The 25189-nt window shown below is 44.4% G+C and overlaps 1 protein-coding gene across 1 annotated transcript in view; it reads left to right on the top strand.

The window, feature by feature from the left end:
• PAPPA (pappalysin 1) overlaps positions 1-25189 on the top strand; it is a 180656-nt gene that overhangs the window by 58982 nt on the left and 96485 nt on the right. The window contains exons 5-7 of the mRNA XM_064727455.1: positions 1471-1663; positions 7646-7767; positions 13217-13724. Coding sequence (XP_064583525.1) covers positions 1471-1663; positions 7646-7767; positions 13217-13724 — 823 coding nt within the window. The remainder of the gene's footprint in view (positions 1-1470; positions 1664-7645; positions 7768-13216; positions 13725-25189) is intronic.

Raw genomic sequence — 25189 nt, 5'->3', positions numbered from 1 at the left:
GAATGTTTGATCAGAGGAGTATCACTGCTCAGTGGGATTGGGAGAGACAGGACAACACGTGAGCTGGTGTGTCCCTGCTGTGGGAGGGCTGGAGTCTGAGCAGGATCCTCACCAGAGCCATCTCCTTTTGCCTGCATCTCTGGGAAGATGTGGCCAGGTTTTAAATTAGCCAGCAAATACCCATTTGTCTTTAGAAGAAATTCATATTTTCTTGTTCCTCTGGAGTACCAGAGGGCACAGACTTGCAAACATCAGAGCACCTCCTAACGCTGTCACAATATTGAACTTTCACGAGCAGCCTGGGGTGACCTGCATCTTCCCAGAGAAGTGCAGCACTTGACCTGTGCAGAACTGTCATTGTTGTTTGGATCCCAGCTGGGACCGAGCTCTGCTGGGCTGGGAACTCTGCAGGCACATGTGAAGAAACACTCTGTGTTTTCAAGAGCTTTTCATCTGATGGGAAGAGCACCAGAAAAATGGTTGAAGTGCTTAGCGTCGAGTTCCTCAGCATGGCTTTGCTGGGTGACTTTGCACAATATATTTATCCCCTCTGGGATCTGCACAATAGAGAAACAGCAATTTTCTGCTTCTCTGGGGCATTGTAGTTGTAAAGCTGTATGGTGTTCAGAGGGCACTGGATGTGATCTTGTTGCCAAATCATGTTTGAGGAAAACAAGATGAAATGAGAAATGGGTATTTATGGGAAGTCATCCAGCATATTATTCCTCTATTTTGAATGAGAAAAGAAATGAGAAATATCAAGAAATGTTTGTGAAAAGTTCAGAAAGGGGTTAGAATCATAGTGGTAATGGGGGAGAATTTTATAGAATGAAAGTTATTTTCTGCACCAAAACTGTATATTTTTATCAATGTTTGAAATTATATTTCAAATTGATATTTCGGAACATTTTTATTTGCTCATTAGAAAATTTAAGAACTTAAAAAGTTATGCATTTTTAAATTCTGTTGTGTTTTAATCTGAGAGATCTGACAGTCTGTTGCCCGTAGTTTGCATGACTCCCAGTCAGTCCTTTTTCCTTACACTACCATCCTTTACCCTTCCAGAGATATTATATTAAATGTGAAATTCTTTACCCTTCCAGAGACATTATTTTAAATGTGAAATTATTTTAAACCCAGAGCTCCACTGGTGGCCCAGAAGGTGCTGCACTGAAGCTTTCTGTTTCTCCCCCTCCGTGTCTCTGCCTCATTTAGAGATGATCTCTGGGTGCTTCAGGTGTATCCCAGGTCAGGGGGAGGGAACGTTTATTGATTTATTTCCTTCCTTTTTAACCATTGTTTCCTTTCACCTGCCTCCACAAGTGATGGCTGCGCTAATTCCTTCACAGACCATTAACTCTGGAGTGCTGTGGGATCCCAGCCCGGCCCTTCCAAGGAGCTGCCATTCACCAGGTTGTAATTCTTCCCCTTGCTCCCACGTGGCTGACGAGGCTTCTGTTTGAATTGCAGACGATGACTGCACCGACTCCTTCACGCCCAACCAGGTGGCCAGGATGCACTGCTACCTGGACCTGGTCTACCAGAGCTGGCAGCCCACCAAGAAACCGGCCCCCGTGGCAATTGCCCCCCAGATTGTGGCTCGCGCCTCCACCTCGGTCACCCTCGAGTGGTTTCCACCCATCGATGGCCACTTCTTTGAAAGGTGATCATGCTCTGCTCTGTACTTTCGTGCTGGAAAAATGGGGAGAAACAGGAGTGCAGCTTGGTCGTGTGCTGTGCTCAGCCTGGCTTAAGGCTCCTTCCTAAATTGGTTCATACTGAGGAGGTTATTGATCTGTTGTCTGCTCTTCCTTTCTCAGCCTGTGGCACTCAGTTGAAGGCCATTGATTTGCCATGTAAAGGGCAAATCTTTCTCCATATGTTATGGGAGGAATTTTCAATCAAAGATTCTGGCCCTGTGGTTCCTGCTGTTGTTGCTGCTCACGAATACCTGTGGGCTTCAGCTGTGCCTGCACATTCCCCCTCCTCCCTTTGCAAGGACAGGGTGGATGTTGCTTTTACAACACAGAGCTTGTGGGCAAGGAGGTGGCTGGACTGGGGACAGGGACAAATGCTGCCTTCCTCCCCTGAGCTGCAGATGTGAGATGGGAATTGAGCAAGGCAGAGTCAAAGTCCCAGACCCCTGGATATGATGTGAATATTGTCCTGTAGGTCAGTGTAGCGGTGTGTATTCCTGTCTGGCAGGCATGTAGCTATGTGATATCAATAATGGAAAATGGAGGGCTCTGGGCAGGAGTTGCACCTCACTGCACACCACGTTCAGAGCAATTCTGCCCCAGTATGACCTGAGTAACTGGGTAGTTCATCTAAATGCTCTTGTGCAGCTCTTGGATGAGCTGCAGGAGCTATGGGAGTCCTGGCAGAGAACTTCCCAAATCAGTGACCTTCTCGCATTACCATTAACTCACATCCCCGTTTGCACTTCTTCTCCACCTCTTGCTTTGTTGTTTTATAGAGAGCAAACTTGGAGTGTCCTTCAGGACCGCAGCAGTTCAGAGCACAGGAGGCCAAATTTACAAGCGTATTAGCACCCAAAAAGCTGCCTCAGCACTGCTGCTTTGTGCTGGGAGAGCACCTTGAAACCACTGCCTCCATCAGGGATGAAACTCCTTCCAGCACTGCTAGGACACCGTGGCCATTTCAGCGGCCAGCTTGTGCTTTATCCCACTAGGCAGAGAGCTGTTATTTTCTGCTCAGATGAGATTTTTCCACCCTTATTGCAGATTAATATGGGGAGGGAAATCAAATCCTGTTAGGAATTGATAAAGAGAGGTCTTGTGCTCTGAACAGTGTTTTCTTTAATTATGGCTTTGTAACCAAATCCTTTTATTCCCTACCTGCAAAAAGGACTCATATAGTTCTGAAAATTAATTCAGAATTTTTCAGCCCATAATCATTTTTAGGTAAATTAAGTTTCTCCAATTTAATTTAGATTTCAGAAGATGCTTATTGTGCGTTAAATAAATGCCATCTGCCTCTAAAAAACACATTGATGCGGAGTTAATTGTTATGTAACCAAATAGGACTTTATTACATATTTCTTATAACTCAATCAATATGTTCTTAATAACCTCTAGTTACTTGCTTCTTAAATAACACACAGTGGATAGCCTGTTAAATCTAAAATTTCATAACAGAGTTATCATATGTTAAATAAAGAGTGATTTTCCAGGAAAAAAAAGTCCTTTGGGTTTTCAAATCTGTGTGCTCAGTATTACTGAAGAGATTTAAAGAGACAGCCTCAAATACTTTGAGTCCAATTCCTTGTTAAAATGAGATTCCCACTGCTAACAGATACAGCAATGTTGCCGTGACCATTTAAAAATGTCACTGAAACATATAAATGATCCTGTCTAAAACATGCCCAAATTTTTGATCTGCTAATCAAAACAAGGATGATAGTGTTATTCTAGTGACTAATCCTGGAAAAGCCCACGTGCTGAACTTCCAGAACCGCCGCGTCCAGCACTGCTCGGTCAGAGACTCATGCCTGTATCAATTTGTGAAATTGGGTCACTGTGCAAGACAAGTAGGAGGTAAAATTGGCCAAGTATAATCTTATCTGTGTGTGGGAATACTGTAAATCTTTGCAGATATTTTTACACAAAGTGCACACCATTGGCCCAAATTTTACTTGCCTCACTTGAATGAATAAACTCATTCACTTCAATGGGACTATTCATGTAAAAAACAGAAGACTGATACTCAGCTGCTGAGTGCCTTGGGCCTGGTTTCTAATGCACAGAGGCCCCTTCCTTGCTGTTTTGACAGTGTAAAAGGGCCTTCAAAGGATGAATGGCTCTGGCTACATTAGCAAGTGTTGTGGCCCAATAGAAGGAGATCTCCAGCGCAAAACAGTTGTTAATGAAGACCTGACGTCAGGGGGCTCCCACAGGAGCACATCAGGTGTGGTCCTGCAGCACACCTCCACTCTGGGTGAGAAAAAACTGGGTCCAGCTTCCCTGCTCCAGGACTGTTCCGAGTGCTGGAAGCGGGGAACAGGAGGAATTTCACTCCCAGAGCTCACTGCTGATCCCAATTACAATGCTGCTGTGGGCGTGCTCGGCGTAACTCAAGTTCCTTTTATGTCTCTTTTATTCTCCAGAGCTGTGCACAGGCAGTGACCTCTGCTTAATGAAAGTCAGGGAGGGAAAATTTAGCCTTCTGTTTAAAACCGTAGCACTGGGCTGGCTGCATCTGTGGGAGGTCCTGACAGGTTGAAGGGAGATGGGGCATAGAATTAAAGACTGTGTGTCTGTTCCCTGCTTAGATGCAACTCTGTCAGGTAAATTAGATGATTTCCTCATAAGGTCTTCAAATTACATGGTTACTTACATGGATTTAGGGGCAGAGAGCAATATTAACTCCTAGTTCCTGTAAATTTGGGGGTAGCTCTCCTGTGTTCTCACAATTTAAAAAAACTAGACACAAGAGTTGTGCACAGAAGTAAAATCTTCTTCCTGATGGACCCTCTTCAGAGTGTTCTATTGATATTTGTTCTCTCACTCTAGAGAGTGACTTACCTGCATGTAAATTTGTCAAGATGTTTTGACCCTAAGCTCCAGCAACTGGTTGGGCTCCCAGACATCCCTAATAATCAAATATATCAAGAACCAGCAGTTCTTCTTGTAGCTCCTATCCGCAGGATTGGAATCTTTCCCGTTCTCCATCCTCCCTTTCAAAAAAGCATGAAAAAATGCCCACACAATAACATGTAATAATAAAATAACAATAAAGCAAAAGAAACAAGTGAAAACAAGCCAGAAAAAGAGAAGTCTCTTCATTTCCTGACTGCATCCATTGGATGTGTTCATCTGCTGTCTCTGAACATCCATTCATGCACCTCCTGTCTGAGATGCGTGGGCAGATGTGAACAGTTATTGTCATGGGGCTCTGCAGCAAATTTGGGCAGAAATCTCTGAATGCATCTTTCTCCAAGTGCTCATTGAGGTGACAGCATTAATTTCCATGAATCTGATTCTATCTCATTCTTAGCAAGCAAATATTTTGGTCAGTGTGGTGTCCCAGAGATGGCTGTGCTTGATAATCACTCTGTTAAACCTTGCTGGAAAGTTTCAGTGCCCTAGAGGGGAGAGGACCAACCCTGAATTTCAAGTGCAGCAGCTCAAATTTAGTCTGTAAACAGGCACTCTTTACCCAAAGGAATTACAGATTTTTAGTGGTTTTGAGTTGCCTACTGAACTGGTGCTGGCCCTGAAGGAAATGGTCTGTTTTTCAATAGTAATCTTTAGATTTTGAACCCACTTCACTGAAATATCATGCTGTAGGAATTAATTCCTCCTGTGCTCTGAACTTCATAAGCTGGAATTTCCCCAGTACTTGGTATATTAGAAAACAGTGAAATCTAGATTTTCCATTAGCCTGCACTTTGGGCAGTCATGTGCCACCGTGTATAAGGTGACAGATATGGCTATCATTCCTAATTAATAGTGGTTTTTGAACCAATTTATGCTCATTTTTTTTCTTGTTGTCTATGGCTTCATAAGGTATAAGGACCTGGCTTAGGTTTTCATAAGCCTGTAAATGCAGTTCCATAATTAGGTTTGACATTCATGGCTCTTTATAGGATTTGTGTGCAAGAGTCTGCAGACCAAAAACTTTAACCCAAGAGTCATCCCCTGTGTAAGTCCTTTCAGCCAGTGGAGTTACATCAGGGTTGAGTTTGGCTCCCAAACTGGAAAAGTAAAAAGAGAAAGTTTGCTCATAGCCTTTCCCACATGATGCTCCTTGTGATTCCTCTCTTACCTCCAAGTCCTCACTGGTAAAAGGAAATGTTTGTCCATAAGCCTACAGTTTTTTTCCACCATGGCAGCCTGTGATGAAATTGTATAGCTGCTAATTTGAGTAAAAAGCAGTCCTAATTGTGGAAACTTGGCTTCCAGAGCCCTCTCCTCATCCAGGACCAAGTGCTAATGCAGGAGTCTCTTTGTAGAGAAACTGAAGGATTATTATTGCAGGGACTTCCATTCTGACTGGTTGTGGAAGTGTCTGAAGAACAACTGCACAACAATAATTCTACATTTTGATTTCTCAGGACCATTTATTCAGGTTTCTTGATTTTTTAAAAATTATGTTTTTGCATGCATTATTCAGGCAAGCTGAGTCAGACACCTAAACCTCTGCTAAATAGGCAGCTGAGAAATGAAATAGGGAGGCAGTATCATGCCAGTGGTGCAGGTGGGTGAAGTGAGACACGAAGAGAAGTTACTCAAACACGCCCACATTTTTTCATTACCAGTGTTGCAGACCGTGGAAGGAAGAGAGGGCCACCTTTGTCTCCCTCTTCTTTATTGTGCCCCATTGCCACGTTGTATTTTTCAGGTGTTTTCAGCAGGTGCGTCCTTTCCTGAACTGCACCATTCAGCCAGCTACTGTCACTCTCAGGGTGGCTCAGCCACTGAGGATCCCAAATAACCTCTGTCTAAGGACCACAGTCCTCTCTTCACATCAGTGCTGAAATAAATCATGCAGTGGTGGTTATGATGGTTACAATTTGCATAGCTGATTATAGTAGTTGATATAAATTATTTAATAATTGACTCAAGCCGTTCTTACTAGAGGAGCATAGCGAGTACACTGTGTTACACACAAAGTGTTTGCCTAAAACTTCTGTCCTTTCCGGAGCATTTGATCATTAGGATAATTAATTTTTAACTTTCCATTTCAGCAGAAAGTGTTCCTTAACGCAGAACAATTAATTCTGAATAGTAAGCAGCTTACTGGGGTAAATAACCATGTACTTTGGGTCATACAGAGTTCCAGATTTGTGACCTCAAGGAACATAGGGCTGAACTGTGTGAATTGCATCCTCAGCTGATAGAAATCACCTTAACCTTATGGAGGATATTAGAGTTACTCCAGTGTACATCAACTTAAACCCTGATCATGTGAATGTATTAGCAAAACTATTTAAACTGACTGAGGGTAGTTTTGGATAAGATGTTAGGAAGAACTTACTCCCTGTGAGGCCCTGGCACAGGGTGCCCAGAGCAGCTGGGGCTGCCCCTGGATCCCTGGCAGTGTCCCAGGCCAGGCTGGACAGGGCTGGGAGCAGCCTGGGACAGTGGGAGGTGTCCCTGCCATGGCAGAGGGTGCAATGAGATGAGCTTTAAGTCCTTTCCAACCCAAACCAGTTTGTGATTTTTGAACTGGTGTTTAAATGGATATCTCTGCTCAGCCAATCTTGCTGGTAGAAAAATCCTAAAGATACTGCAAGTTCAAGCAATAAATAAATCCATGGTGAGAGCAGAAATAGATCTGAAAACTCCTGAGGCAATTTTCTCTGCTCTAACCCCTAAGCAACACGTGTTTTCTTTTGTCAGGGTTTGGTCCAGTGAAGGGCAGGGGAAAAAATATAGGTGAATGTGATTTCCCAGGTTGCTGTCATTTTGTGTTGGATAGAGGGCTCAAAAATGTTTTCTACACTGGCTCTTGACTTAAATCTACAGAAGGTCAACATCAGAAAACACTTTTGTCAGTGCCTTGAGAAAAGGGGGTTAAGTGGACCTGAATTCTAAGACTTATTGCTTTTAATATAGTTGAATAAGCAGCTCATTCAGCTGTTACTAAGTTGGTGTGTTTTCCTGTTTTCCTGGCCTCCTAGAGAAGTGGGATCAGCATGTGATCTGTGTGCAGAGGGAAGAGTCCTGGTGCAGTACGCCTTCAGCGCCTCTTCTCCCATGCCCTGCGATCCCTCGGGGCACTGGAGCCCACGGGAGGCAGAAGGTGAGTCACAGGGGTGGGAGCAAACACAAGGTAGGACAGAGCAAAGGGGAGCCACAAAGACAGGGGGAAAATCTGGGAGTGATTGGTTATACCTGTATGTAATGTGGACAGAGCTAACAGGCAGAGGAGCACTGTGCCCTGAAGGAATGTCACTGGCTCCAATACCTGTGTTTTAGCCCCTGAGCCCTGCCCCTGCCCATGAATTAAGTGAATTCCGGGAGCCGAACATGAATTTCACAAAGCAGCAGAGTGCCAAGAAATGCTGACCATTCACATCTGCCAGACGAATTCCTCAGGGGAGCTGTTTTCTCCCTCTACTCCAGCTCCAAAAGTGAGGAGTCATTTTTTATTTGGGCCTGATTTGTGCTGCCTTTACTTGTGGTGAATAGCAGTGGGCTGGAAGGAGGATGCCCTTTGGGCCAGTGCCCTGCAGCAGGAATGCAGGTGACCACGTCAAGCCCTCTTGTTCAGGCTGTTTTGCAAGTCATTCTCTTGGAGCCTGTTGGAGGGAGAATGGTCTGCAGGGCTGCTTGTGCAGTGCCATTAGATCTCCATCATTAACTCCTCCACACGTCCCTTCCGCTATGTCCCTGGGTGTGTGTGGTGGAGCATATTTAAGATTGTACCAAGCAAAGGTCAGTCATCCCAAATCACAGTTTGGAAAGAGCAGAGCATTATTTCAGCCTGTCCCTCACCAGCTTTTCCTTCCGGAGCAGCCACACTTCACCGTGAGCACACAGGTGAGTCACTGAGCCCCAAGGACAATCCTGGATTTTGCAAACTCATTATACAAATACCTCCTTATGTTAAGGGTTTATTTGTCCTGCAGCTAAAGCACATGGGAGTTATTCTGCAAGGAATATTATCTGGGCTGGTGCACAGGAGCTCTCCCTTGTCCTAAGGTCAGCACATGCAATGAGCTGTGCCCCTGCTGCTTGATGGGACAGTGGTCAGTGTCCTCTGCCCCACACACCTGTGTCCCAGGTGTGTTTCACTCCAACTCACCCCCTAAATTTATAACAGATTGCCCAGAGCAGCTGTGGCTTCCCCATTCCTGAAAGTGTCCAAGGCCAGGTTGGATGGGGCTTGGAGCACCCTGGGATAGTGGAAGGTGTCCCTGCCCATAGTAGGAGTGGAGCTTTAAGGTCCCTTCCAAAGCAAACCATTCCATGTTTTCAGGACATCAAAGGCTGCTGGGCACAGCTCAGAGCACACCTGGCCTGTGGGGGAAAGCTCCATCCCCAGAAGCAGCACTCTGAGGATGAGGGTGATTGGATCACCCAATAAACAACATTAGCAAAGTTTGGATCACTTGGAGTAGCAGCTCAGGGTAGAAGGTGGAATTTCCACTTAGCCAAGAATTACAAGCCTTTGAAACCTGTTTTCATTTGGAACAAAACTCAAAACTTTTGAAATTCTACATGAAGGAAAATTAAAAACAAAAAGTGCTTGAGGCCGGCCAAAATGTTTTGTTTAGCTCGTATGAACTTCGGTTAAATGATGACATTTGAAAATATACTTTTTTAGTATAGAATCTAGGGCAAAAGCGACTTTGAATATCAAAATGGAAAGTGTTTCAAGGTGCAAAAGTGAAAAGGTTTCTCACAAAAATGTCAAAACACAAAACACAATGTTCCCATAGTGTTAAAAATTTCTTGCCATTTTCTCTTCCAGGATACAATTTTGGCCAAATAAACCCAATTTTGCAAAGCATTTTTATTTTGAAAGGACTGTGTATTCCATTGAAATATGCAGTTCCATCAAAATTTCTCCACCAAGTTTTGATTTTATTCTAGATCTCACACGTCTTGCCAGAGGCATCATTCCTAGAGAAACTAAGCTACTCTAAGATTTATTACTCAGCAGCATTTTGCATTTAATTTCCTCTTCTTGCTGTGTGTGCCTGCATGTTCTTAACTATGAAGGGTGCAGTCTGATCCTTATCTGTCTCATTTAGTTGCTCCTGTGCCACTTCTATGGAACAGAAGTTTGGTAATCATGTCCTCAGGATTAATGAGTTGTTGCCACTTTAGGGTAGAAAATATACCCAGTGTGTGATGTTTGTTGCTCCATGATTTTCAGTCTCCATGATTTTCTGTCTCCACTACCCCACTCCTCTGCCTATTTGCACTTGGTCTGAGTTACAAATAGCAGTTAGATCATTGTCTGGCTTCTTTAATTGTCTATCTGTGAGTACTCAAGCCGTCAAGCTTTAAATTCACTTTCTGCAGGGGTTCTTGGGTGTAAATCTCCACTGCTTGAATGTCCATGGAAAACAAAGACAAAGGAGGCACAAGCATGGCCAAAATGAACTTGTTTTAAAATCTGAGATGACACTCATGGAAAATGTTCTGTAGGACTCATCCAGCTTCTGAGCAGAAAACCACACACTCCCCACGTGTCTCTGGAGCAGCTCTGCTTGGGTTTGATCTCATTTTCCTGAGGTCTCCTACCCCAGGCAGCTGCACCAGCAGTGGTCTGGGCTATGTGGGAGCTGTGCCCATTGCAAAACCCTGCTGTGGGCAGTGTCCTTCCTAATTCCCTTCTCATTCCTGAGCATGGTGGGATCCAACACTGAGGCTGAAGCATCTCATGGTTCTTTCTCAGCCCGTTGCAGCCCCTGCACGAGGGGCTGCTTGTTCCTTCGCAGGCGTTGTTGGAAGGCTCATGAGATCAGGCAGCTCTGATTTACTCTGTATCTTCACCGTAGAGCCAGAAAGTTCTAACCTACCTGGATTCTCACCAGCAGCACCAGCTAGGTCAACAAACCTTACAGCACCTCCATAACTCTGTCAAAGGGGGGTTTTATGTAAGAAAGGTGATTTTGGCTCAAGCCCAGTGGGTACCTTTGCTTGCTGTGCAATATATGCATATATCAGTCAGTTCCTCCTGCCTGGCTCACTGCTGACTGAGAGAAGTGTGAGATTATTATAAAAATGTTGCTGCCTTGCACTGCTCTAGAGCTCAGTCTTTTCCTGGGTCTAATATTTCCCTCAAGACCAATTCCTTCTGTATCGTAATTGTCCCAGCTGGACATTGGAGTCCCATTGGGTGGTTCCTTTATCTTGACCACCTAAGAAATATGGCAGGTGAGTTGCAGTTTTAGCAGGGATGATATCCTGAGAGACTCCTGATGCCAGCTGGCCTCCAAGGCTCTGTCCTTGTGATGGGGATTCATCCCAGGGACTGCACTTGACTGCACAATGAAGGATTGACACACCAGGCTGTAGGACAGAAGTTCAGGGAAAGGAACCCTCCTAACCTGCCATCCCTGCTCTCCAACCAGGACATGGGGTTTGGCTCTGCCTCACAAACCTCACATTCCTGTTTTGTGTTAGGCAAGATGTGATGTTGCATGAGATGCTGTTCCGTGTCTGATCTGTCTCATAAGGCAAAGGATTTTCAGAATCTGAGTGCAGAGGGAAGAATAACTTCTACACCCTTTCTTTCTACATACAAATATTTGTAATTTTCAGAGTATTTACCTATCTCTAGAAATACAGTTATATGAAATAAGGTTTTTGTCCTCTTCCATAATTAAATGAATCTTTCTTACTCAGGTCTGGGTGTTGGATAATATTTAAAAGAGTCTCTTTATCTCAACTTCATTGAGATTTTTAGTTTATGAATGACTACAATCTGCCACCTGTTTTGGGGTAATGCTCTGTGTGCTGAGCTCCCTGGAGGCTGAGTCCAATTCATGCATCTCCAGGGATCACACACTGACCTACCAAAACGTGCAGGTTTGTTTGGAATTTAGGTCTTACTGAGCCTTGAACTGACAGAGGTGAATTTGCAGGATCCCAGGTGGGGACGCGCTGGGCTGTGAGCCATTAGCTCCATTTTCCTTTCTGCAGGAGGGCAGTGGTGAAATTCACACATCTTTCCAAAGCCCTCTGAGATGCTGGAGTTGAAAAAAGACCTTAGGGCTGCAGTCAGGAGTTTGCTGTGGGTCTGAGAAAGTCGTCAGAGGGCTCAGCCAAGCACACCCAGCTGGCAATGAGGGTGAGATACCGTGAGCTGAATGGGGTATTGCTGCTCACAGTGATTATCCACTCACACACTTGCCAGGGGGGAAACTCGAGCGTGTTAAATGGACCTCTGGCTCTCTTCAAAATGTATCACTGCTGTGGTCCCTCCAGATGCTGGTCTTGGTGGCATTCCTGCTGCTCTGTGCCATGAGAGGAGGAGAGAGGGGCTCTGGGATATGGGAGGTGAGGGGGAGGCATGAAAAGTTGGGCATCTGCAGGACAATAACATTGAATCACAGGAAGGCTGCCAGGAAATCTATTCTGCATCTGGGTTCATTTGGTATGAACAGGAGAATTCCCTGAGCTGTTTATCCTTGACAAAAGAGACACATTTCTAACACTTCATTGAATCACAGACAATCAGAATAACCTTCACACGTTGCCCTTTTCTCTTTAAATTAGTAGTGATGTCCTGTTTGTCCATGTATGCCCAGTAGTTTATCTTGCTTTTTTCCTCAGTTGCAAACAACTGTGCTGTCCTTTTTTTCCCCTCTGCCTTCTGCATTTCTCTCCTCTCATTACCTTTCTTTATCTTCTTTTCTGTACTTTGCCTTCTCCCTGTCATGCTCGCCTCCCTTTTTGTGTGATTATTTGGGAAGGAAAAGGGAATTTATAGCTCTCACTGGATTCTGTTACCAACTGTTCCACCCGTCTGACCCCTCTGGATCTTGCAGTCCATGACTCCACGCCAAGTTGTAATGTTACCATAGTATTTGGGAACCCAGCAAGCATTGTGGCTTTCATTATTTTTTAGTACTACCTCCCATGTAGTTGAACACAGCCAATGGTGAGAAGAGTAAAAGCACAAGTGCCTGTTGTTCCATTACAATGAGAGCAAAGAGACAGCTCAGACCTGTGCTCCATGTGCCTCCAAAAAAGGGGCCTTGCACAACATGCTAGATCAACCTGTAAATGCCACAGGAGTTGCCCCTGAACAGCACAACTGCTCCTTGGAACAAACAAAGGCTCTTTTCTTGTCTTTGTTAAAGGCAAAAATATTGTATTTTTGAATGAGAGGCAAGGGAATAAGTAGGAGGTGAACTGGAGGCAAAGTGACTCTGTTTATCAGGTAAATTACTGAGTGGAAGAGGTAGAAAATAGCATTGTTTGGCACAGGGTAAAACACTAGAAATAGGAAATGCAGGCCCAGCTGCGCTGGCACAGAGTGTGTTGTGTGGTGTCCAGTCCAGCTGGGCACTTAAACTGGGTTTGTGTCTCCCACCTGGCCAGGAGACACTGGTGTTCTGTTCCTCCTGCCCGTGCTGGCCCTGCCTGTCCTGGTGAAGTAAATAATTGGTTTCCTGGACAGATATGCTCTCCTGCCACCAGCCTGCCTTTAAACTGATGCCAATGAAAACTCATGTTCTCTAACTTCTACTTCTTCTGTGCCCTCACTTTGATCCCTTCTTCCTTTCCAGGGCACCCTGACGTTGAGCAGCCCTGTAAATCCAGCGTCAGGACGTGGAGTCCCAATTCTGCTGTCAACCAACACACGGTGCCCCCAGCCTGCCCCGAGCCCCAGGGCTGCTACCTGCAGCTGGAATTCCGCTACCCCCTGACTCCAGAGTCCCTCACAGTCTGGGTGACCTTCGTCTCCCCAGACTGGGACTCCAGTGGAGCAGTGAATGACATCAAGCTGCTCACCGTCAGCGGGAAGAACATTTCGCTGGGGCCGCAGAACGTCTTCTGTGACATCCCCCTGACCATAAAGCTGGATGTGGGGCAGGTGGGAGAGGAGGTGTATGGGATCCAGATCTACACCTTGGATGAGCACCTGGAGATCGACGCTGCCATGCTGAGCTCTGTCCCCCACAGCACCCTGTGCTCAGGCTGCAAACCCATCCAGTACAAAGTGGTCCGGGACCCCCCTTTCCAGTCTGGATCTCCAGTGGTCATCTCAAACCTCAGCAGGAGATTTGTTGACACGTAAGTAGCTGCTTTCCAGAGAGCTGGATAGATCAAAGCAATGCCCTGTTCTTCTCATCTTTAGGAAGGATGTTGAGATGCTTGAGTGTGTCCTGAGGAAGCAACAAGGCTGGTGAGGGGCTTGGAACACAAGCCCTGGGAGGAATGTTTGAGGGAGCTGGGGATATTTAGCCTGGAAAAGAGGAGGCTCAGAGGTGACCTTATTGCTCTCTGCAATTCCTGAAGGGAGCCTGTGCTCAAGTGGGGTCGGTCTCTTCCACCAGGCAGCACTGACAGAACCAGAGGACACAGCCTCAGCTACGGCAGTGAAGGTGTAGGTTGGATATTAGGAAGAAATTTTTCACCAAAAGAATAATAAAGTACTGGAATGCTCTTCCCATGGATGTGGTAGAATAATCATCACTGGATGTGTTTAAAAAAAGACTGGACATGGCACTTGGTGCTATAGTCTAGTTGAGGTCTTAGGGCACAGGTTGGACTGGATGATCTTAGAAGTCTCTTCCAACCTCATTATTCTGTGATTCTGTGATTTTGGGATCCTTCTAATGTCCAGCACTACAAGTCATGGTTAAGGTGTTGAACTAGACAGATGTGCCAAGAATTACCAAGATAGGATTTGTCCTCATAGTTTGTCTCTGAAACCAGAAGCATTAAACCCAAATGAGATATCCTAAGATTTCATGGATAGTCTTTGAGAAATTTCTGGGCTGGCTGTACAGAGATGTGTCATTCAGGTTTTCTTTAACTAAATATCACAAATTAAATGTTTAAGCTAACCTAGATGAAGACCTCTGGAATAACATGGTCATTATTTCCTTGGCAATCTTTTGAAAGTAATGTTTTGGTGGAGAAGGAGAGAGCAAGGCTTTCAGTGCTGGAGCACTAATTAACTGCTCAAGAAAGTGTGCAAAGAAATACATGTGCATGTTCATGTGTATAAATGTGTTTCACCCACTCAATTTTCTGCTTTCATGGGTCACTAAACATAGTTGTGTTGGTGTGAGATTGTTCTGAAATGGGAAACATGGCAAATGCACCAGTTTGTTGTAGAAGCTGTGTGTCATCCCAGATACAGTTACACTCATCTAGTAAAAGGATGCATTACTGTTAAGGAAAGTTCAAAATATTTACTAATTTCAAGGAGATCCGTGATCTACCCATAAGCATTTGCCAGAAAGAAAAACATCTTTTGCATAACATGATTCCCTGGAAATGATTCACTCATCTGTGGGAGCAACATGAAGCTCTTTTGAAAAATGAACACCAGATAAAAGGAAACCTGCTAAGAAAACTGCACTCTAATTTAGAAAAGATGATCTAATTAGTACAGCTAATATCAAGGAAGCATACATCATTATGGTCTTCTAAAGCATATTTAAATAGAATAAAAATGATTAATTAACAATTCAGTAATCACAAGCTACCATCCCTTTTCATAGCCCAATTATGCATCTCAGAAGATGCAAATTGTCCCTACAGGTTTAAAAATTTAAGGTAACTAACAATAGTGAATCTAAAAACAAAACCCAGGGCATCACTAAGATTACTCATGTGCTGAAAGTTAAGCATGTGCTTAAGTGCTTTCTTGGGTTGTAGCCTTGTTCAAACAATTGCTGGCACTTAGCATGAGATGGATATTGGCATATTGGAAATGTGGAAAGTGGTGAATTTTCCCAAGATTTTGCTGTGAAAGCATCTTTGCCTGAAACCTAGCCCACTCTCATTGGAAAATGGGACTGGTTTGGTTTGAAATATTTGCATACCTTAGCACAAGTTCCCACAGAAACAGGTCCAGTTTTGACTTCTTAACACAATGTGAAAGAAAAAAGAGAAACCCAAAACATAACTTGCATTCTGAATTCTATTTCTTTGTCTTTTATTATGATTTTGTGGGTCATTTCTAGCTTAGAGTTAGCTCAAGTGGAGGAATGCTCTAAGAATTAAATCAGTAGCCAGGAATTAATGACAGTTTTCCTGAGGGCCATTGATTAAATCGCATTGGGTAACAGCACTGTCCCTGTCTGTATGTCTCAGGTAGTGACACAGCCAGCTAAAAATGAGACAGAACATTTAATTTAGTCTTTCTGGGCTCCATCTGTGATCAGTGGACAGAAATGGCTGCTCCTGGAAGCTGGCACAGCCAACCTGAGAACCAAATCCCCTCCAAACCCTCCAGGCTGGCTGGGCTCACTTCCTCTGTGTCTTACTGGGGACCAGAGGGAAGATCCCACCAGTGAGCTCTGGGAAGTGAGGTTTTCGTCACTGGGTGAGGAGATATGCAGATTCTTAAGCACTCATAGATGGCTTTGAGACTGTTTTGGCTGAATGAGGGTGCCCAGAGCAGCTGTGGCTGCCCCTGGATCCCTGGCAGTGCCCAAGGCCAGGCTGGACAGGGCTGGGAGCACCTGGGACAGTGGGAGGTGTCCCTGCCCATGGCAGAGGGTTTGCAGCAAGATGATCTTTAAACCATTCTGTGATTCATGACTTCTGCATGTGTTTGAACTTTTGAGAAGTGAGATGAAATTTTTATCATATCATCCAGGCTCAGCACTGATCTGTATCCCCTGGTGATGGGGAGATCCAGGGGCTGCTGCTGGACCATACCTTGAGACACGACAAACTCCCTGAAACTGTGCGTGGGGTTGTGGTTTTCTGGTAGAGGCAAAGGCAATATGAATTTCCATTGGAACCCTGTGCAAAGACTCAACAGAGTCTCTGCACTCCCTAAGCAGGAAGGAAAGGACAAGGGAATTCAGGGACAGAGGCACTGGGCCATGCTCTTATTTATGAATGTGTGTAGAGGTGAATGCTGTCTCCCTCCCCTGTTCACATCTGCCTGTTTACCTCATTCTGCACCACTGGAATTCAGCGTATTTGTGCAGCCAGACTTTGCAGCCCCTTTATCTCCCTGTGAGCCCCAAGCCAGTTGCCTGCCCCTCCTTGGTGCCCTTGCATGTTTTCCATATTAAATAAAACAACACCCCCACATGTTCTGTGGAAGGCTATTTTGAAGGCAGTCGCATATCTTTACACTTGCCTCCTCTGACCTTGATCTTTACTTTCCCTTTTTCTCCCAAGGAAAATATTTGCTTGCACTGTTATCTGTAAGCAGGATCCTTTCCCCAGGTGTGGCGATGCTGAAAGAAAAATTAATTTCTTTTACCTTCTTCCTGTCAAAGAGAGGAAACTTCCTTTTAAGCTGAGAGGAGAGACAGCCTTTAATAGATAGCTCTTGCCTAGTCAGCAGTGGGTGCTCCACAGAGGAGAGTAAATAACTACAACACTGGAAACATTTTATTAAGAAATGCAAAATAATGCCAGACCTTCTGTTCTCAAGCGGAATTTTAATCTCAATTCTTGGCTCAAGTTGAGGCTTAAACATTAATTTCTGAGGGACAGGGCCTTATCCAGGACCTTATCCTTGGACCTTACAGAAACCAGGCAAGATACACTCAATTCCACAGTGTATGATCAGCCAGGATTGCTGGTATCTGGGATACAAAATGAGACTCAGAGCCTAGGAGAAGAGAAGAAACCTAAATAAATCAGTGGGGAGAAAAAAAGAGGTCAGGCCAGGTGCAACAGAGAAGTGCTGAGTCTTCACACCACAGCAACTGATAAGGAAGGAGCCTCATCTGCAAGTCTCAAAGTCTCAGCTCACAATTTAATGCAATGTGTGGGTTGTGCACATGCTCAGAGGCTGTTCTCTGGAAAGACTGAGTGACATGGTCACAATGGCAATTGAGGTAGTGGCTTTTCGCCATTACACTCACATTGTTGTGTTGGAGAGTTTTTGAAGAGCTCAGTGATTTATTTTTTTTTTTACCTTTTTTGATTTTTAATTTTTTGAAGAGCTCAGTGAGCAGGCAGTGCCCAGAGCTCTCTGGATGGTGTCAGTCCCAGCCCCTGTTCCCCATGGCACTCCCAATATCCAGTTTATGAACAGTGAGGAGCAGAGTGCTCTTACCGGACCTGTGTGCTCTCCTCTGGCAGACCAAGCCAAGACACACTGAGATTGGTTTTGGAAAGTTGTCAGATTAACTGAAAAACTTTCAAAGAGTTGGAAATTTTCCCAAGTTTTCTTCCACAAACTTTGTAAGAAGCCTCAAAGTGTGGTGGACAGCACTGGATCAGATTATCTTTGTGGTGTTAACCAGTAGGGTTTTTTCAAGACAAAGGCATTGACTGAAATAACCTGAGAAAGGATCTCAGCACGAAGCCCTGGTACAAGGTTTGGGTTTGCAGAACTGAGCTTCTCTGAGAGGCAAGTTTGCAGTCCTGTGATATGTTATTCTGAGCCATTCCTTCCAGAGCTTTGGTACCGAGCTGACACATTGAGATCCTGCATTCAGACTTCAAAAAAGAATCACTGAGAGAGAAGCTTGCATTTTCTTGTACAGGGAATAGGTTTTTCTTCTCCACTTTCTTCTCAATTTTCGCTATTTTGCACTGACATTCTATGGCTAAACCTTTTCTGTTGCTTGATAATAGTTGGAGGGGACTGCTCATCATCTGTGTAAACAGCAGTTCTTGTTCAAGTAAGTACAATAATTTAAAATATGCTGTTAGGATCAGGACTTCCATTCAGTGCTGAACTTGTAAAATCCATGTCATTTCTTGGGTTTTAACTCTGTTTTAACACCTCAAGGTGGTGGACTAAGATCTCACTCTGGCTTCCTGGAATGTTTGCAGAATGACAGAGAAATTGCCACCCTCAGGATGGCAAGTGGCTGGAGGGCTCCTGTGGCACTGTTTGTGTGTCCTTAGTGTTCCATTGCTCATGGGTCCTCAGCAGTTCATGTGCTTTAGCCCTCTACTTCATCCAACACAATAATTTGTTTCCAATTTTGCCTTATTGATGCATTTACCATTTGTTACTGGTCCCCAGTTGGAAGGGGCATATGGTCAATGAAATGCAAAAATTGAGACAAATGGAAAGTGACTTTTTAGTCTGAAGGCTCCTACAAATATGAACAAGCAGAGAAGCCTGAGAATCATCAGTAGCTCTTCAAAATGAGCAAGACAAAGGATTTTCTTTTTCCATGGACAAAGCTATTTTGAGCTTTCCTAAGAAGCAAACACCTTTCTGTCCCACCAGGTTTCTCTTACTCCTGTAATTTCCTTACAGCCACTTATTGGTGTGCCTTTTAGGCCCTGAACTCAAGAAGAAGAGTGCATTTACCTGACCCTTGCCCTGCTGAATGGACTGGGGAATTATGACTATCACACTGATGATATCTAAACCCAAGTCCCTGCAGAAAGTAACACTAAAACTTCACAGCGACATCTGTCCTTATTATGGCATTCCTTCCTTCACCTCAAAGATCTATTTCTCTTTTTTTTCTGAAGGTCTACCAGCCAGAGGAATGTATGATCTAAAGCAGCTAAAATGAATTGCCAAATCTATCTGTCATGAAGATAATTAACACCATATTTCCACCCAAACAAGATACAGATCACTGGGTGCTTTTTCTCCCAACACCAAAAGCTGAAGCTCATATTATCACCCATCTTCTGCTCATCCCTCCTCCACAGTTACTATGCCAAACCTCTCTCAATATGCCAGGAAATACTGGGGAGTAACTAAGATAGGACTGAAATATTAAGAAAATAGTAACTTTGAATGCCAGATTTATCTGCAAGGTTGTCCGTGTGATGCTGGTGTGCTACACATCTGGATTCTCAGCTGGCTTTAGAACTGTAGATGGCATTCCAGCTGTCCTTGTGCAGGAACACTTACCCAGCTACCCTGGAAAAACCTTGCCTTGATGTGTGCAAGGACCTCCTGTGCTTCTTCATCCCCCTGATGGTTCATAGTTGCCTTGCAATTGAATAAATCATAGAATGATAGAAACATGGAATGGTTTGTATTGAAAGGGACCTTGAAGATCATCTCATTCCAACCCCTGCCATGGGCAGGGACACTTTTCACTAGACCAGGTTGCTCAGAGCTCAATCCAGCCTGGATTTCCAATTAACTGTTCTCTTCACCTCTCACTTGCAATAAAAAGTTTCCAGTTTATTCTGACTTTCCTGGTCCTAACAAGTGTAATATTGTCTTATACCAACATATGGACCATTTCAAGACATCCAAACCTGTAAATTATTCATTTCTGCATTACAACTCCATCTTTCTCTGCATTGACTGAGCCTATTTACCAATTCTGTATGTCTCTAGATATTTGAACTTTTGGGTTTCTGATTTTTTTTTTCTTCAGGAAATGTTTGTTAGTCAGCCTCAAAGTGATAAACTGAATGAAAAAATTCCATTTTCATTCAAATTTATTTTTCTATCCAACCTATTGCTGCTACTAGATGCAAATGCAAAACACTGTGTCTGTTGTTGAGTCACTGACTATTTAATGCCCACTCTCACATTGCACACTACCAGGGAAATGCTGTTATTGAAAGCATTTTTCACTAGTCTCCAACTAGGAGGTTTCTTTGCCATAATTGCACACTTCTCCATATCTCCATATTATTTTTTCTTTAGTAATAGGTTAGAGGTCCCTGGCTATATCCATATGACATTTTACAGCTCCTCTCCAGTAGAAACACTTTTACCAAGCTTCAGCAGGAACAGATTTACTCTTATTCACACTTTCTTGCTCATTTCTAAAAGCTTCCCTATCATTAGATTTCCACACCAGCTTTCCATGGAAAAAGCTATTTTGAGCTTTCCCAAGAAGCAAACACCTTTCTGTCCCATCAGGTTTCTCTTACCCATGCAATTTCCAGTTTCAGGTTCAAGAACTTGCCTAGTTCTTCATCCAGAGTCTTTTTGTTAAGGAGTGAATGTTTCATTTTTCCCTTGCAGATCCAACTTTCCCAGCAGGAATAGTGAACCATGCTGTCACTGCACGAGAACCTTATCAGTGAAGGTTCTGGAGCTGCCTGTGGTCAGTTTTGGCAAAGTTGTGATGTTTGATATGTAGCTGGTGTAGGACAGTGTAGCATTTTTGGTGATGAGCAAGGGGCTGGCATTGTCCCTGTGCTGCTCTGAGGCCCTGGCTGGCCCTGGCTGTGTCATCAGCAGCCAGTACAGATTGCTGTTCTTGCTTAATGAACCTGGAAATTCCCCACGATGCAAGAACAGAACAATACGGGACAATTGCCTGTCCCACACCTTCCCTCCCAGCACCAGGAAACTGCTCATGGGTTCACCTGCCCCTAACAGAGGTGATGTGCTGTGGGAAGGAGACTCCTCCACGCACTGCCAACACCCCCTGGGGAAATTCTTTCCTTTCCCAGAAGTTTCCTCACCTGTGGCTTGCACGGGTCTGGACAGGAGGCACAGGGGTGAGTGATGCTGCTCCCTGTGCCAGGCAGGAGCACGCAGCCCTGCTCTGCACTGAGCCAGGAAGAGGAAAAAGATGAAAACTGCCTCTATTCCATCTCCTGTTCCTGCTTCTCTCCTTTGGGTGTCGTGCTGTTAAATCTTGAGGTGGTGGTTGTTATTATTTATAGCTGGGTGTTTCGCAGAGGAAATTCACAGAGTGTCTCCATCCAAAGAGCTCCCAATGAAGTGTTGGGGGCCAGTGGTGCTGCTGCTCTCAGGGGTGATGCATCTCCACTTGGCTGATGTGATTTGACAGCTGGAAGCCACATTCTGATGGCTTTCCTTCTTCCCTTGCTTTCTTCATTAAAGGTGCCAGGTTATCTTTGCAACAGAAGCAAACCTGCTTCCTGACCTCACACACAGAGCAGATAGAGCAATTTTTTCCCTTACCACCCTCTGCCAAATTGCCTTAACCCTGCCCTGGAGAGGAGAAAGAACAATTTGACACTCTTTGCCCATTCAGGAGGCAGCTTTTCCGCTGAGCCTGTGCAGGGAGGCCGTTTGGTGCCAGCTGTAGTGATAGATTTGTGGTTCCTCGCTGTTGCGGTTTCTTATGTAACGCTGGAACTAAAGCTGGCACTTGACAGAACCCGGGGCTCCTGTTCTGGCTCGGCTGCACATGATGCAAGAATAAAGGTAGTAAGGGTAGGTTGATATCTTTATGGTTTTGTGATCCCAAGACAAGGCACCCCAGAGGAATTTTTCAGGCTGGGTCTATTTTTGAAGGATGGGATTGCTCTAAATGCCCCACAGCCACCACTCCTAAATAAATTATTTCAGGAAAGAGGGACTGCCCCATCTGGGGAGTGACACTTGGCTTTGGCACCAGCTCTGCTCCAGCCAGGGACTCCCCAAGGACTGCTGCTACACTGAATTCCAAAGTACCAAAGATTCAAGTACCATTGAATTCCAAATCTCCAAAGTACCTCTTGGGCAATACACACAGGCTGTAGAGAGATCAATCTGTAGACCACAACTTAGCCATGTGCAAGTGTCCCTAAAAAAGTGAACATTTACAGCTGTCCCATTATTATCCAAATAGATACTATTAGAAATTGATATATTTAATCACTCCCAGCCAGGGTGGAATTTGAACTCATGACCTAGAAGTAGTAGCAGAGTTTTCAGCTGCAGGAGAAAAAAAAAATAAAATAGAAGGTCAAACAGGACTTTTCCTGCTGGGTAAAATAATTTATTGCAGGTGAAACAGTCTCAGATATGTGGTAAATTAGGCTGTGCATTATCTCATGGATAATAACTTCTCTCTGATGTTTGGCTTCTTGTGTGCATCTTTATTTTGGGCTCTAAATAAGATAAGAAGCACCAGAAATCTCCCAGGAATAACAAATGCATTTTCTTTGCTTGATTGAGGAAATAAATATTGGACAGACATGTGTTATGCAACAATTTAAAAATAACTCTCTTGTAAAACTTGGAGTGAGCCTCAAATACCGCAGAAGTAGCAGAAATGTGTTACCTACCTTTTTATCAGCCAGTCAATATAGCTTTTCTCAGCTACTTTTGCTGAACTATTGGCCTGATCATTTCCTGGGCATTTTATTTTAATATATTTTCGTAGGAAATGCATTCCAAGTCTCTGTTAAATTTGAATCTACATTCAAGCAGGCAAGAGTTTGAAAAGAATGCTGCAGTCAGATTGAAATATCTGTGCTGTCCTTTATATATTGTGGGACCTGGTGACACACAAGACAAAAGTGTGTCCAGGCTATGTTGGACAGGACCCTGGGCAATCTGGTCTAGTGGAAGGGTTGAAATAAGATGAGTTTTAAGGTCCCTTCCAACCCAAATTCTGGAATTCCATGACTTTAGATCTATCTGTGTATGGTGGACACCCATCTTGTGATTGTTTTACCCAAACTTCTCTCAGTCTTTCTGGTCAGCATCTCCTTAAATGAATGGTAACATTGGCCATATCTGTGCTGATAATCCAATTCCAGAAATTTCCTGGTGCTTTTGTGATAGGAAGAGCAAGGTGGAAAGAAATCTCCTTCTTCTTTTCAAATTGTCCCTCAGAGACGGTGCCTGGAATTTGATACCCCAAATTATCAGTCCCTGAAAGCCCAGTGCAGTAAACCAGATCATTTATTCACAGTGGTACAGCATTTTTTTAAACTGTAAGACCAGTTGCAGATGTAATGACAATAGAGGAAATTAGCTCATGATGGGATTTTAGGAAGAGGCTAGTGGAAGTATGTTCAGTAATGTTCAGTTATTAAACCATTAGAGATCCCACTGGAGACCAGCCAGTAGGATTTCTCATAATCTGCAGTGGTTTACAGCAAAACACAGAACCCCTGAGGAGGGAAATGACAAAATGTTCCTCTGGAAGAGTTGCCTCATCTCCTCACCCATTTCTATGCTCTGCTCTGCTCTTGGTGTGAAAGCACATCCCTGTCTGTAATCCCTCCCTCCTCCACAGCCCTCCTGCCTGGAACCCCCAAAATAGGTCCTGGTGAGGTGGGATGGTGGATGTGAAACCAGAGAACACTGCAAACATCTGTGTTCACTTGGGGCCCAATCTAAGCTCCACTGAAAATGCACAAAATAACTTCCACTGGCTCCAGGAGCCTTCAGATCAGACACTGTGAGTGTTTGCTCCCACGGCTCTGTTCACCATTTTGGTGGGATTACAGGGAAACAGGAGGGTATTGAGTACTGAAAATCAGCTCTTGGCTCAGGCCTGTTGTAAATAAATCCAAGAACTCAGGTCTGGATTCAGAGAAGGTGAAGAAGATCAGTCTGCCAAGCTGACCACCCTAAACTGGGAAGAGATTTCTGCCCAAACTCAATGGAACGGCAGAGGGCTGAGGGCAGCAGCAGAAGTGCTCCCAGTCCCAGAGATGATCCAAAACTTGAGTGGTGATCCAAAATTTGGCTTCTTTTTGGTGATCCAAAGGTTGGCTCCCAGGGTGTGGTGGGCAGGGTAGGGTGTGCATCAGGCATTCTCCTGCACTGTGTGCAACCAGGCTGGTGCTGTTACAGACACCACGTCACAACTGAGATATGGGTAAGGGTGTCAGGAGCCAGGCAGTGCTCAGAGAGGCATGATGCAACAGGCAGAGCTTCATCAGTGACAGTGATGGCCTTGACAGCAGTTATCCTGTCCCAGCCTGCCTGCTGGCTGTGTTTCTGTTTTCTCTCTGCTGCACTGGGACACCAAGCGGTGTCCTCAGGTGGAGGATACTGGCACCAATCCCTCAAAATCAATGGAGAACTGCTGGCTTCTGCCTGGAAATAGGGTTTTCTGCATTTCATGTCCAGCCTTCTGCCTGGAAATAGGGTTTTCTGCAAGATAGTGATAGACTGAGAGTTGTTGATCTGAAAGATGGCAACTGAATTGAGAGTCCAAGGTTTTGTCTTACTGTAATGTATTGGGAACTTGGTTGGGGGGAGGAAGAATGTTTGGAAGGTTTTCATCCTGAGTTCTGTGTGTTTCTTTTATGTATTGTAGGTTAATAAAGGTTTTTTTTTTTTCCTTCTATTCCTAAGCTGAAGCCTGCTTCGCTCTATTCCTGGTCACATCTCACAGTAGACAGCTTCTGCCTGGAAATAGGTTTTTCTTCATTTCAGGTTCCCAGTCTGTCTTTCCTTCCTCAGCTAAACCACCCCAGCTTCCCCCTCCTGTGGTGGCCACATCTGAGCCTCATGCTGAGAAGTGCTTCCATCTTGTTCAGCAGTGAAGAAGAAAACACAACAGATTTTTTTCCCCTTCCTTCATTCCCTGCTTCTAATAGCAACCAGGTGCTCTGACACTTAACCTGTGTGCTGCCGTGAAATTGCCTGTCTGGTGCAAACACCCATGTGAGGCCCAGGGCCTTGAGGATTTACTTTATCCCAGGATTTGTAACCTAATCTCAGTGAGATTGTCCATTTATATCAGCCACCTAAAATTCGTATTTTTGTTGTTGTTAAACATGAGAGGAGAAAACCATCTCTTGACATTGTTTCTTTTGGTTTTTGGTTTTTTTCAAGAACTATCTTTAAGGCCTTGGCTGCAAACTTTGTTTTTTTACTAAATATGCTACTGTGTTTTCAACTGATAGCAGGGCAAATGCTTGGAGGATTATATCAAAGTCTGCAGGAGTTAATCAGTTGCATTCATATC

This window comes from Zonotrichia leucophrys, chromosome 17 (genome assembly GCF_028769735.1).
Source record: "Zonotrichia leucophrys gambelii isolate GWCS_2022_RI chromosome 17, RI_Zleu_2.0, whole genome shotgun sequence".
NCBI classification, from domain to species: domain Eukaryota; kingdom Metazoa; phylum Chordata; class Aves; order Passeriformes; family Passerellidae; genus Zonotrichia; species Zonotrichia leucophrys.
This window is presented reverse-complemented; position numbering and strand designations above follow the sequence as displayed.